The 15,204-nt window shown below is 40.1% G+C and overlaps 1 protein-coding gene across 5 annotated transcripts in view; it reads left to right on the top strand.

Moving 5' to 3' along the window:
• The window catches only part of CFAP97D2 (CFAP97 domain containing 2), a 35,589-nt gene extending 20,768 nt beyond the window's left edge, over positions 1 to 14,821 (top strand). For 2 of the 5 annotated variants that reach the window (XM_058741598.1, XM_058741620.1), the window contains exon 4: positions 14,287 to 14,821. In XM_058741598.1, coding sequence (XP_058597581.1) covers positions 14,287 to 14,391 — 105 coding nt within the window. In that variant the 3' untranslated portion in view covers positions 14,392 to 14,821. Of the gene's footprint in view, positions 1 to 9,227; positions 9,543 to 14,283 lie in introns of those variants that run through there. The other 3 variants (XM_058741612.1, XM_058741589.1, XM_058741604.1) reach the window with 3 other exon arrangements.
• The last annotated feature ends 383 nt before the right edge of the window (positions 14,822 to 15,204 follow it).

The raw sequence follows: 15,204 nt of genomic DNA, 5'->3' as shown, positions 1-15,204 counted from the left end.
TTTTTCAAATGTTTAAACATAGAGTTACCATATGATTCAGTAATTCCACTCCTAGACACATACACAAGAGAAATGAAAATATGCCCACAGTAAAACTTGTATAGGAATATCTACATCAGTGTTATTCATAATAGCCAAGGGTAGGAACAATACAAATATTCATCAACTGAAGAATGAATAAACAAAATTTGGTATACCCACACACAATGGAATATTATTCAGGAATTTAAAGGAATGAAGTATTTAAAATAGCATAACATGGGGGCATGACTTCGGCTCAGGTCATGATCTCGTGGTCTGTGAGTTCGAGCCCCATGTCGGACTCTGTGCTGACAGCTCAGAGCCTGGAGCCTGCTTTGGATTCTCTCTCTCTGCCCCTCTCTCTCTGCCCCTCCCCCGCTCATGCTCTGTCTCTCATTCTGTCAAAAATAAATAAACATTAAAAAAATTGTTTAGGGGCGCCTGGGTGGCGCAGTCGGTTAAGCGTCCGACTTCAGCCAGGTCACCATCTCGCGGTCCGTGAGTTCGAGCCCCGCGTCAGGCTCTGGGCTGATGGCTCGGAGCCTGGAGCCTGTTTCCGATTCTGTGTCTCCCTCTCTCTCTGCCCCTCCCCCGTTCATGCTCTGTCTCTCTCTGTCCCAAAAATAAATAAAAAATGTTGAAAAAAAATTAAAAAAAAAAAATTGTTTAAATAAAACAGTATAACATGGATGAACCTTGAAAACTTTATGCTGAATACAAAGAAATGGAAAAACATTCCATGCTCATGGATTGGAAGAATAAATATTGTTAAAATGTCAATACTACCCAAAGCTATCTACACATTCAATGCAATACCAATCAGAATTGCACCAGAATTCCTCTCAAAGCTAGAACAAACAATCCTAAAATTTGTATGGAACCACAAAAGACCCCGAATAGCCAAAGTAATATTGAAGAAGAAAACCAAAGCAGAAGGCATCACAATCTCAGACTTTAGCCTCTACTACAAAGCTGTAATCGTCAGGACAGTATGGTATTGGCACAAAAACAGACACAGTGGGGTAGAATAGACAACCCAGAAATGGACCCACAAACATATGGCCAACTCATCTTTGACAAAGCAGGAAAGAATATCCAGTGGAATAAAGACAGTCTCTTCAGCAAGTGGTGCTGGGAACACTAGACAGCAACATGCAGAAGAATGAACCTGGACCACTTTCGTACACTATACACAAAAAATGAACTCAAAATGGATGAAGGACCTGAATGTGAGACAGGAAACCATCAAAACCCTAGATGAGAAGGCAGGAAAAAACCTCTTTGACCTCAACCGTAGCAATTTCTTACTCAACATGTCTCCAAAGGCAAAGGAATTAAAGCAAAAATGAACTATTTTCTGCTCTGGAAAATATTGTGGAGGTTCCTCAAAAAATTAAAAATAGAACTACCCTATGACCCAGAAATAGCACTGCTAGGAATCTACCCAAGGGATACAGGAGTGCTGATGCATAGGGACACTTGTACCCCAATGTTTATAGAAGCACTTTCAACAATAGCCAAACTATAGAAAGAGCCAAACTATGGAAAGAGCCTAAATTTGTCAACTGACAAATGGATAAAGATGTGGTTTATATATACAATAGAATACTACTTGGCAATGAGAAAGAATGAAATCTGGCCATTTGCAGCAACGTGGATGGAACTGGAGGGTATTATGCTAAGTGAAATAAGCCAGGCAGAGAAAGACAGATACCATATGTTTTCACTCATATGTGGATCTTGAGAAACTTAACAGAAGACCATTTTGGGGGGGGGGGGTTACAGAGAGGGAGGGAGGGAAACCATAAGAGACTCTCAAGGACTGAGAACAAACTAAGGATAGATGGGGGGTGGGGGAGAGGGGAAAGTGGGTGATGGGCAGGGAGGAGAGCACTTGTTGGGATGAGTACTGGGTGTTGTATGGAAACCAATCTGACAATAAATTATATTTAAAAAAAGAAAAGAAAAGAAAACTTTATGCTGAGAGAAAGAAGCCAATACGTTATATGGTTCAATTTATATGAAATATCCAGAATAGGGAAATCCATAGACATAAAAAGTAGATTAGTGGTCACTTAGGGTTGGGGGCAGGGAGGGATAGTGAGTTGATAGTTAAAGAGTACAAGGTTTCTTTTTGAGGATGATGAAACTATTCCCATTGACTATGCTGGTGGTTGCACATATCCAAGACATTTGTATGAGATCAGGAAGTTTTTCATCTTAAGAGAACAGGCCTTAAGAGGCTAAATAAAGCTCATTGCTAGGAAGATGGTAGAGTAGGAAACGCCAGGAATCTGTCTCTCTACCTAGACAATTGTGCAATTAAAATCTGTCTGAAGTAACTACTTTGGAGCTCTATTGAAACTACTTTGGAATCTATTGAAAACTTCCAGGGGGAAGATTTGGGCATAAAATTGTGGTTAATTTCAGTCAATATCAGCTCTTAGCAAAGTAGCATCTACACATTGCCCACCCACAGACTCGTGATGGGCAGCTGTACACGTGGTCCTAGAGCAGCCTGTGATAGCCAAAGTAGGCAACAAAAGGCCCTTACCTCCAAATATCAGGTCGATGCTGTGATCACTGATTGCTGCTTCTGATCACAAATGTGCAGATGAAGAGGTGACAACCACTCTTGTTGCAAGACCATCCTGCTACCGCTGAAGTGACTTCCAGGGAATTTAAAGAACTAGTGTCCTTTATCTACCCACCTCTTCTCATTTTTCCCTCTCCCCGCTTTGGGAGTCAGACACTAAAGACTCAGACATACAAAAACAACTGCATGTACATGGAAAATTAGAAAGTGTCCTTTGAATGCTCAGTAAAAGGCTCAGAAAAGAAATTAGAAGGTTACACCTCAGGCTGATCCTCAGCACAGAGTTAGCCTATGGCAACAAACAAAATAAATAAATTAATTAATTATAATAAAAACCAACTAGCTCTGAGGAAGGGGGAGAATCTTACTTCCAGAGTTACCACAGTACTGGATCCAAATGTCTAGTTTTCAATAAAAAATTATAAGGCATGCAAATAAACAAGAAAGGCCTATTCAAAGGGAGAAAAAAATGCATAAATGGAAACTGTCACTGAAAATGACCTGATGTCAGATATATAAAACAAAGATTTTAAAACAATGGTTTTAAATGCTCAAAGAACTGAAGAAAGATGTGGAGAAAGTCAAGAGAATTATGTATGAACAAAATGGAAATATTAACAAGGAGATAGAAAACCTAAAAAGAAACCAAAAAGAAATTCTGAAGTTAAAAGTACCATCACTGAAAAGAAAAATTTACTAGAGGGATTCAAAGGAAGATTTAAGCAGGCAGAAGGAAGAATCAGTGAACTTGAAGGTAAGACAAAGGAAAGTATCCAGGCTGAGGAACAGAAAGAAAAAAGATTGAGGAAAAGCACAGAACCTGAAGGACCTCTGGGATATCATTAAGTGGATCAACATATATATTGTGAGAGTTCCAGAAGGACGAGAGAAAGGAGCAGAAAGAATATTTGAAGAAATAATGGCTAAGAACTTCCCAGATTTCATCCAAGAAGTTCAATGAACTTCAAGTAAGATGAACTCAAAGAGATCCATGCTGAGGCACATTATAATCATACTTTGGAAAAACAAAGACAAAGAATATTAAAAGCTTCAAGTAAGAAGCAAATCTTACATACAGGGATCATAAATGAGATAATTAGCAGATTAGCAGAGTGTCAAAAGAAAAAAAAATGTCAACCAAGAATCCCATATCCAGAAAATCTGTCCTTCAAAAGTGAAGGAGAAATCAAGACATTCCCAAATAAATAAAGGCTGAGGGAGTTCATTACCACTTGACCTTCTCCACCCTGAGTCCTTCAGGGTGAAATTACTAGTTACTATGCAGTAAATCAAAGCCATATGGAGAAATAAAGATCTCAATAACAGTAAACACATGAGCAAATATCAAAGCTACTATTACTGGAAATTTGGAGTTCCAAATCTTATTTTATACATAATTTAAGAGACTAATTTATTTAAAAGAATTGTTATTTTATAGGGCACATGATGTATTAGAATGTAATTTTATGATTGGGGTGCCTGGGTGGCTCAGTAGGTTGAGTGTCCGACTTCGGCTCAGGTCATGATTTCACAGTTCATGGGTTCGAGCCCCACATCAGGCTCTGCTGACCGCTTGCTCAGAGCCTGGAGCCTGCTTTGGATTCTGTGTCTCCTTCTCTCTCTGCCCCTCCCCTGCTCATGCTTTGTCTCACTCTGTTTCTCAAAAATAAATAAATGTAAAAAAAATTTTTTTAAAAAGAAAGTAATTTTATGAAATCAATAACTAAAAAGGATGGGAAGACAGCAGTGAAAGAACAGTTTTTATATATTATTGAAGTTAATTTGATATTGATTAAATGTAAAGTGTTATAACTTTAGGATGTCAAATGCAATCCTCATGGTAACCACAAATAAAATAGCTATAGAATATACACAAAAAGAAACAAAGGAATTTAAATGTTTTACTACAAAAAATCAAGTAAATACAAAAGAAGACAGTAATGCAGGAAATAAAAGACAAAAAGCTATTAGGCATATGGAAAACAAATAGCAAAATAGCAAAAGTCCCTCCTTATTAGTAATTACTTTTTAAATTTATTTTAATGTTTATCTATTTTGAGAGGGGGAAGGGCAGAGAAAGAGGGGAAAGTGGATCTTAAGCAGGCTCTGTTCTGACAGCAGAGCCTGTTGCAGGGCTCCAACTCATGAACTGTGAGATCACGGACCTGAATCAAAGTCAGACACTTACCTAAGTGCCACACCCAAGTGCCCCAGGAATTATTAAAAAAAAAATTTTTAATCTTTATTTATTTCTGAGAGAGAGAGACAGAGTGCAAGCAGGGGAGGAGCAGAGACAGAGGGAGACACAGAATCTGAAGCAGGCTCCAGGCCCTGAGCTGTCAGCATAGAGCCCAATGCAGGGCTCCAACTCATGAACTGTGAGATCACGACCTGAGCCAAAGTCGGATGCTTAACCGACTGAGCCACCCAGGTGCCCCAGGAATTACTTTAAATATAAATGGATAAACTCTTCAATCAGAAGACAAAGATTGGCAGAATGGATAAAAACACATGATCAAACTATATACTGCCTACAAGAAACTCACTTCAGAGCCAAATACATTGAAAGTTAAAGTGGTAAAAAATATCTCATGCAAATAGCAACCAAAATAGAGCAGAAGTGGCTATTCTACTATGAAACAAAATATACTTTAGATACAAAAAAGTTTACAAGAGACAAAGAAAGACATTATATATTAGCAAAAGTTTTAATACAAGAAGATATCAAATTATAAACATTTGTGCACCTAAGGACAGACCACCAAAATATATGAAGCAAAAGTTGACATGATTGAAGGTAGAAATAGACAGTTCTACAATAATAATTGGAGACTTCAGTATCCTGTTTACAACAATGGACAGAACAACCAGACAGAAGATAAGTAAATAAATAGAAGACCTAACACAACAAGCCAACTAGACCCTACAGACATACACAGAACACTCTACCCAACAACAGCATACACATTCTTCTCAAGTGCACATGTGGCATTTTCTAGAACAGATCATATTTTAGGCCACAAAGCAAATACTATCTATTACTATTATTATTATATATATATAAATAATACTATATAGTATTATTATTAATACTATCTATTAGTATAGATCTAAAAAGATAGGTATCATACAAAGTATCTTCTCTGACCATAACAGGATGAAATTAGGTATCAGTAACAGAAGGAAAACTGGAAAATTCACAAAATTCTGGGAATTAGACGATAAACACTTTTTTAAAATGTTTATTTATTTATTTATTTTGAGAGAGAGAGTGTGAGAGAACAAGTGTCAGCATGTGGGGGAGGGGCAGAGAAAGAGGGAGAGAGAGAGAGAATCCCAAGCCGCATCTTCACTGTCAGCAAAGAGCCTGATGCAGGGCTTGAGCTCATGAACCATGAGATCATGACCTGAGCCAAAATCAAGAGTTGGACGCTTAACTGAGTGAGCCATCCAGGTGCCCCTAAACAATATACTCATAAATAAGTAATAGGTCAAAGAAGAAAACAAAAAACAGAAAATACTTAGAGACAAATGAAAATGAAAGCACAACATACTAAAACTTATGTGACGTGCAGGAAATTGGTGCCAGTGAGGGAAATTATAGCTGCACACACATTAAAAAAAAGGATCTCAAAGAACAACCCAATTTTACTACTTGATGAACTAGGAAAAGAAGAACAAACTAAATCTAAAGCTAACAGAAGGAAGGAAATAATAAAGTATAGAGCAGAGATAAATGAAATAAAGAGTAGAAAAACAATAGAGAAAATAAATGAAACTAAAAGTTGGTTCTTCAAAAAGATTTAAAAAATTAGCAAAATTTTAGGTAGACACACTAAGGAAAATAGAGAAGAGACTCAACTTATGAAAATAAGAAATGAAAGTAGGGCCATTACTACCAATGCTATAGACATAAAAAGGATTATAGGAGAATGCTATGAAGGATCATATGCCAACAAATTGGATGCCTAGCTGAAATGGACAATTTCATAGAACCACAAAACCTACCAAGACTAAAACATGAAAACAGAGAATTTGAACAGACCTATAATTAGTAAGAAGATGGAATCAGTAATCAAAAATCCCCTAACAAAAAAAGCCCTGGACCCTATAGCTTAACTGGTGAATTACACGAAATAGTTAAAGAAAAAGTAATACCAATGCTTGTCAAACTTTTCCCCAAAAATGAAGAGGAAACACTTCCTAACTCATTCTATGAGGGCAATGTTACCCTAATACTTAAGTTGGACAAAGACTCCACAAGAAAAGAAGACTACATACCAATATCCCTTATGAATATTGTCTCATTAAAATACTAGCAAACTGATTAGCAGCATATTAAAAAGATTATATACCATGACTAAGTGAGATTTATTTCTGGAATACAAGGATGGTTCAACATATCAAAGCCAATCAATATAGTAAACCACATTAACACGGGGCACCTGGGTGGCTCAGTTGGTTAAGTGTCCGACTTTGGCTGAGGTAATGATCTCATGGTTTGTGAATTTGAGCCCCGCATTGGGCTCTGTGCTGACAGCTTAGGGCCTGGAGCCTGCTTTAGATTCTGTGTCTCCCTCTCTCTCTCTGCCCTCCCCAACTCATGCCCTGTCTCTCTCTGTCTCTCAAAAATAAATAAATGTTAAAAAATCTTTTTTTAAAAAAGTAAACCACATTAACAGAATGAAGGGGAAAAATAGACATGATTATTTCAATTGACGAGAAAGAGCATTTGACAAAATTCAACATCCTTTCATGATAACAACAGTCAGTAAACTAGGAATAGAATGGAACATACCTCCATATAATAAAAGCCACATAGGAAAACCCACAGTGAATATCATAATGGTAAAAGACTGAGAGCTTTTCCTCTAAGTTCAGGACAATTTTGTTTTCAGCACTTTTATTCAATATAGTACTGAAAGTTATAGCTAGAACAAATAGTCAAGGGAAATAAAAGGCATCCAAATTGGAAAGAAAGAAGTAAAATGATGTCTGGTCACAGATGATATGCTCTTACATGTAGAAGATCTTAATAATTACACACACACACACACACACACACAAACTGTTAGAACTAATAAATGAATTCAGCAAAGTAGCAGGCCACTAAGTCAACACAAAAAATCAATTGCATTCTAGACATGAACAATGAAGAATCTGAAAATGAAATTACAAAAAATTCCATTTGCAATAGTCTCAAAAGGAATAAATACTTAGGAATTAACTATGAAGGCGAAAGACTTGTACAATAAAAAGTATAACACATTGCCAAAAGAAATAAAAGAAGACATAAATAAATGGAAACACATGGCATGTTCACAGATTGGAAGAGTTAATATTGTTAAAATGTCAATACTACTCAAAGTGATCTATAAATTCAGTGTCATGGCTATCAAAACCCCAATGACAGTTTTGCAGAAATAGAAAAAAACCCATCCTAAAATTATATGGGATCTCAAGGGACCTGAAACAGCCAAAACAAAATCTCAAAAAAGAACAAGAAGCCTGGAGGGCTCACACTCCCTGACTTCACAATCAGGGAGTTACAGAGTTACAGTAATCAAAATGGTGTGGTATTGGCATAAAGACAGACATATGGACCAGTGGAATAGAATAGAATGCCCAGAAATAAACCCTTACATATATGGTCAAATAATTTTTGACAAGGATGCCAAGACCATTCAATGGGGAAAGGACAGTCTTTTCAACAAATAGCACAGGGAAACCTAGATACCCACATGCAAAAAAAAATGAAGTTGGACTCTTAAACTATAAACAAAAATTCACAAATGTATCAAAGAACTAAATGCACAACCTAAAACAATAAAACTCTTAGAAGAAAACAGAAAAAAGCTTCCTATAATTGGATTTGGCAATGACTTCTTGGAGCAGTGCCGGGCCCTTCCTACCCCTCCGCCTTTGCTCCACACCACTCCTCTGCTGCACGTTCCTTCACACATCGTGTCTTTAACCCCTTTGCCCCCCCCCCCCCAGCCATCAGCCTAACGGATGATTCTACCTCAGTGTCCCACCCAGTTAGATCACATGCTCAAATCTAGTGCCACTACCCGTTCTCTGTGACTTTGGGTAAGTTTTAACCTCAGTAAGGCTAATGATAGAGTAGCTAGCTCTAAGGACTAAGTGAGATAAACATACTCCACAGACTCTAAGATACAACCCCCACCCCCCACTTCCATGCACACATACCCCTAAAGGGCTCTGAAATGGGAATGCATCTTACAGGGCACAGCATGGCAGCGTTTTGCATGCAGCCCTGCCTCTGGCCTTCTCATCCGTCACCTGGGTCCCTGCAGTGGCCCCTCCACGCACATTCTCTCTCACCTGCTCTCCACCCTTTCTCTACAATGATCCTTTCGAAATGCAAGAATGTGCTTTACAGCCTTCTGTGGCCCTGCGCTGCCTGCACAGTAAGTCAGGACTCCTCCAGCGGCACCTGGCCCTCCAGGGTCCAGCCTCTGTGAGACTCCTAGATGCACCTGCCACCGGGCATGTCCTTCCTCTCCTTGCCTTCCTGCTCACACCTCTGTCGTTTCAGGGTTCTGTCCCAGCATCACTTCTGATTGCCACTTCTTCCCTCTGTCCTCAGGAAGCCCTGAGCATCCCCACCTCTGTGTCCCCAGCACATCGACACCACTGAGCTGCTTTTCCTCCTCTTCACTGTGCCTGTGTGCTCTCTCCCTCACCTGGGCCGTGAGGTCACCGCTCACCTCTGAAGCCCAGCTCCTCCCCAACCAGGCACCTGCAGCAAGATGCACTACCAAATGTTTGTCAGACAAGTGAGAAAGAGGAAATATACCGTCTCTGGGAGCCCTTCCTGCCTTCTGAGCACTCCAGCCCATTCTCTCCAATGCAGTAGGAGGGCTTCCACTGGTTTTAACTCCCTCAGTACTTCAAGAACTATCTGTGCCAGGGGCGCCTGGGTGGCGCAGTCGGTTAAGCGTCCTACTTCAGCCAGGTCATGATCTCGCAGTCCGTGAGTTCGAGCCCCGCGTCAGGCTCTGGGCTGATGGCTCGGAGCCTGGAGCCTGTTTCCGATTCTGTGTCTCCCTCTCTCTCTGCCCCTCCCCCGTTCATGCTCTGTCTCTCTCTGTCCCAAAAATAAATAAAAAACGTTAAAAAAAAAAAAAAAGAACTATCTACGCTGTTTTTTGGAGTCTAAGCAGGGGGAGAAGAGAACAGGGACTTCATGGAGTGCAAAGAGAAAGGAAAACCACTCTGGAAAGGATCACAAACCGAGAGCTGTTGTTACACAGAGCCCAGAGGTGGCAGAAGACCAGGAAGGGCTGACGGGCACAAAGTTCTGGAGCAACGTGTCCTGGGAAATTGAAGACACGCACCGTGACAAGGTGCCTGTGGTTTCTTGTTTGCTGCACATCCACAGCTATTTGAAATTTCCATTCGCTTCATTGGAGTTATGCATTCGGACTCACTGATTCTTTCTTGTTTTATGGCATTTTATTCTATTGTCTGAAAGCATTTGCCAAACGGTCCTCTCCTAATACTATTAAGACCCAGCACAGTGACTCAGCTGATGAATGCACTGTTTCCTCACACAAAGAAGTCATAAGGAGATGAAAATGAACTCAACTGATTGATTACAGGTTGAGGGAGAGAGATATGGTGAAAAATAACAACTTAGCAAGATGGTATGCAGGAAATCATGTGACAGTGCCAAATTGGTTATGGCACACTATGTCGAGAAAGGCAAAGAAAATTAATAATTTGAAAAAGTTTGCCAAATAATTTAAATTCTAAACTCTTCCTCTTTATCTTATCCTTCTTGCTGGCAAAAATCTAACCATGAATGAAGAAAAATAAGTATTTAATTTTGTCATTAATGTCATCTGTAATTAAATTAATTTGCTTATTGGGGCGCCTGGGTGGCTCAGTCGGTTAAGCGTCCGACTTCGGCTCAGGTTGTGATCTCACGGTCTGTGAGTTTGAGCCCCGTGTCAGGCTCTGTGCTGACAGCTCAGAGCCTGGAGCCTGCTTCTGATTCTGTGCTCCTTCTCCCTCTGCCCCTCTCCTGCTCACACTCTGACTCTCTCTGACCTTCGATAATAAACAAACATTAAAAAAATTTAAAAAATTAAATTACTTTGCTTATTAATGTCCTGAGTGAATCAATTAAAGACTTGTAATATCGTCACTTACTCCTCTTACCTGAATATACAGCCACTATGTTGTGGGACATTTCAGCAGATTGCTTTCCCTCGAAGTCCAGTCCATTGTAAGTAATTGCATAGACACCAAAGTTTAAATAAACACCCCCCAGCTCCAACGCCCCATCCCTGAGCAGGCCCCGTAGCCCGGCAAGCCCAGTTCCCTTGTCCAAGATGCCCTGCTCCTTTAGCCCCTGGCCACTGGCCCCACAGGCATCTGGGTTGGCACTGGGAGGGATTTGAGAAGCCCCAGCTTTCCTGCCTGTTTGCCTTGGACATTTCTTACAGAATCTGGAGGTACGGAGAGAGTAAAGCACCTTTCCCAAAGATGCATAACCAATAAATAATTACTAATTGCTGAGGCATTTGGAAAATCTAATTTATTTTTCAATTTACATCGAAACCTTGAATATTTCAAGTCTTTATTTTTAATTACAAAACTCATATTTATTTATTGTGAAAAATAAAATGTCAAACAGTAGAGTGTGTAAGTAAAATGTGGGGCTGCCTTTGGATTGAACTCCTGAGAACTAATCACTGTTAACTTGCTGGTGAACGTTGACTTTTATTCATCATTTATATATATATCTGTTTATTTAAACAAAAACGGGATCACAGTCTACTCAGTTTTCTGTAAATTGCTTATTTTCATCTATTATGTATCATGGAAATAGTCTCGTGTCAGTGCATAAAGATCTCCATTCCTCCTTAGCAGTTACAAGGTAATTTTTGTAGAGATACACCTTAAGTTATTTAATCAGTTCCATAACTACAGAAATGTACGGTGTTTGCAGGTTCTCACTATTCCAGAGGAAACTATGACAGTAGTCCTGGTGCATGTGTCTCTTTCCATGTCATTTCTGTAACTTATATGCCTAAAAGTAAATTGTTTAATCAAAAGGTATGCACATTTAATTTTCTGATACTACCGCACTGCCCTCCGATACAGTCTAGCAACTTGCACTTTGCACCGGAAGTCCCTGTTTCCTCACAGTCCTGCCAGCACTTGGCATCATACGTGTTTTAGAGTCTCGCTCCATTCAATTTCTATGTATTAATTGTCCGGTGTGGTTTTTTTTACTGGTCTGTCTCTCTTCTAGTTGTTAATATGTAATGGCTGTTTATATATTATCAATATTTACTTTTTTCTATTATCAATGACACAAATATTTTTTGCTACATTATTATCATTTCACCTAAGTTTATTTTTAGGGAGACAAATCAGCCACTGTTTTCTTTTATGGCATCTAGTTCTAGTGCCTTCCACAGAAAGGGGAGAGCACTTTCTCCCCTATATTCTCCTATATTTTCTCCTAATGCTTTTATGGTTTTCTTGATTTGCTTTAAATCTTTAATTAATATAGAATTTAATAAATATGGAATTTTTTATATTGTGTTAGAGATCAAAGTTCATTTTTTTCCAAATTTATTGTGAGTTAAAAATAGCAGTTTGCAATATCAAAAATTTTCATACTCTTTCTATTTCACACCAGCTGCTTTCCAGAGGCTTCCACTCCCAGCAGGTGAACAGCATGTGTCCCCCACCCCACTCCCCGCATCACAGCAGGGAGGGGGGACCGCCTCCTCCTCCTCCTCCTCCTCCTCCACCTCCTCTTCCTGGGGCAGGAACGCTGGTCTCTGGCCCTAGTTCTTGGCGTCCTGGGCCCAATCTACTGGGCCTCGTGTTTTATTCATCTCTGCTGCCTCCTTCAGTTGGTTTCTGTCCCTCTCAGGCTCGTTTGTTCTTTGACATCACGGTATACTTCATTATCTGTGTCATTTTATTTCAGGTTTGTGTCTTTAAACAGAACACTGTAAATTTGCTTTATAGTCTAGTCCCAGAGGCTTTTTCCCCTCAGTTTTATCCATTTGTTTATTGATGTAAGTATCGTGTTTGCTCTCATTTCTGGTTTTTTTTCTATGTTTTGTTTCCTTACTTTTTCCTCCTTTATATTGTTTTCTTTAGCAAATGTCAAGAAAATGCTTGGAACCTATGCTTCAAATCCATCCTTCACCTATTTACCTTGACTCTTGAAATTCCTCTTTTACAAAACAGGAAACAGATAAAGCCCAAGAGCAAAAGGAGATGTTAAGATAAAGTAAAACAAAGGAAGGGAAAACAGGCTCCTAGAAATAGTGTTTCCTGCAGCTGCAGCGCAGAGACTGCACTTTATTGAAGTGTCAGCTCGAGGCACCTGCTTGATGCAGTCGGGGAAACCTGCCTGGGCACAAAAGCACTCACAGTTCTGACAAAGACCAGACCCTAGGGATGTGGGCCTCCTGCTGAGGTTATCCCTTCTGCAAGAAAAGACAAACAGGGATAGCCTAAGGAAACAACTGATTGCCTCTGGATCCCAGATCAGAAACAATTACCATCTGAGCGTCCCAAATCAAAAGATGGCTCTGTCACAAGCATCCTTCCTGCCCTGTTTTAAGTCCCCAGGGCCTTCAGCTTCCATGTCTGTATGTGCAGGAGGAAGAGGGTGACAGGCCCAGGGGCAGAGGGAAGGACGCCCGCTATGGGATTCCTCAGTCAAAAATTTCTTTCCTGCTGTTGGGTCTGTTGTCTTTGAAGTAGAAAGACTTTCTCTAAGGGTGCACTTGCTTTTCCCCCAACAAGTCCCAGCCTCCCAGCCTTGGAAACATCAGGGACATAGTCAGCATGGAGGTGAGGGTGGGGTTAGCAGGACACTTTTACAGGAGAGCTCCTCCCTTCAGAAAGAAAACCAAAATCAAACTATTTGAAAACCGTAGGGCTAGGGAGGAAAGAGCTGTTTTATATAAAGGACCAGAAGGCTAGAAAATGGTCCAAGAATCCACAGGAGCCCTTCTTGACCAGATACCCTTCCTTGTCCAAGAATGTTCATAGCAACACTATTTATAATAGCCAAAAAGTAGAAACAACCCAAACATCCATCAGCTGATGAACAGGTAAGCAAGGTGGTAGAACCAGCCAATGGAATATTATGCAACTATAAAAAGAATAAAGTTTGGATATGTGCTTCTTTGTGGGTAACCCTATAAGACATCAGACTCTGTGAAAGAGGGCAGATCCAAAGGGCATATATTGTATGATTTCATTTAGATGAAATGCCCAGAATATGAAAACCCAGAGAGATGCAAAGTGAGTTAGTGGCTGCCAGGGTCTGTGGGAGGGGAGGTGGGGAGCAGAAGCTAAGGGGCACGGTGGTTTTCTCTTGGTGGAGAAGGGTCGTAAAAGCTTCTAAGCTGGATTTGGTGATGACTGCACAACTCTGAACATAACAAAACCACTCATATATATAGCTTAAAAGGAATAATTGTATGGTACAACACTATAGCTCAATGAAGCTGCTATGTTAAAAAAGGATTATCTGATTGATTCTAAATGAAAAGAATTGTCAGTGAATTGAAATACCCCATTTCCCTTGCATTCTAGTGAATAGATATTTTAGTGCCCTTCCCTAGGGAAAGTGTTTCTGATATGTAATTCTGGTCCAGCAGGAACTGAAACTGGGATTTAGCAAGGCCACATCCAAGCCCAAACCCCAACATCGAAGGAGGAGGGGAGGACTCAAAACACAAAGTGGGAAAAGAAGGCAAATCTGAGCGGTGTGGTGGGAGAAACTGCGAGGCAGCCACAGGCTCCCTGAAGCCACAACAGCGCTGGTCCTCGGGGTGCTGGCTCAGGAGGTCGGCCAGGCCCTCCTCACCAATATCACACGGAGGACAGCTGCACGTGTGCATAAGACAGCACTCCAGAACTGCGTGTGTTTACACAGTGTGCCTGACAGGCTGATGCAGCAGAACTATTCTTTGTGCTTCCAGGCTGATAACTGGAAACCAGTTATGCAGAGAAGTAATACTGGGAGCTAAAGGGCTTTGAATTAGATTTTTTCTCTGGCCTCTAACACTTACTCTGTCACCATATTTGTGCCGTTGTGTATTTGTTTATAATTCTCAAGTGGATTGTGTAATTCCCCTTAAAAACCTGTGATTGTTACTTTCACAAATATCTAAATAAATCAGTTTAAAACTCCTCGACATGAAAAAACTAGCCCTGATTCCAGAACACATAACGTGGAGATGTGAAAGGAATCAGTGGGCCTTGGTCAGATGGATGGAGTGTGGCAGGTGCCTTGGAGACGGCTCACTTTATCCGTCACGTCCAGGCAGGACCATGCTCACGCCGTTCCGCAACAGAGAACGTCTATCCTGTATCAGCACCTGAAACAAATGATTGAAAGCCTCATACACACTTTCCTTCATTCATTCAACAAACTAAATCTAAAATTGAATTTGGTGATGATCGCACAACTCTGAAAATACCACAACCACTCAATATACACTTTAAAAGGGTGCTTTTATTGTATGAAATTATGTCCCAATGAAACTGCTGTGTTTAAAAAGATAATCTGATTA

This window comes from Neofelis nebulosa, chromosome 1 (assembly GCF_028018385.1).
Source record: "Neofelis nebulosa isolate mNeoNeb1 chromosome 1, mNeoNeb1.pri, whole genome shotgun sequence".
In the NCBI taxonomy this organism is placed as follows: Eukaryota; Metazoa; Chordata; class Mammalia; order Carnivora; family Felidae; genus Neofelis; species Neofelis nebulosa.
Note: the sequence above shows the minus strand (reverse complement) of the source record. Positions and strands in the feature narration are given on the sequence as shown.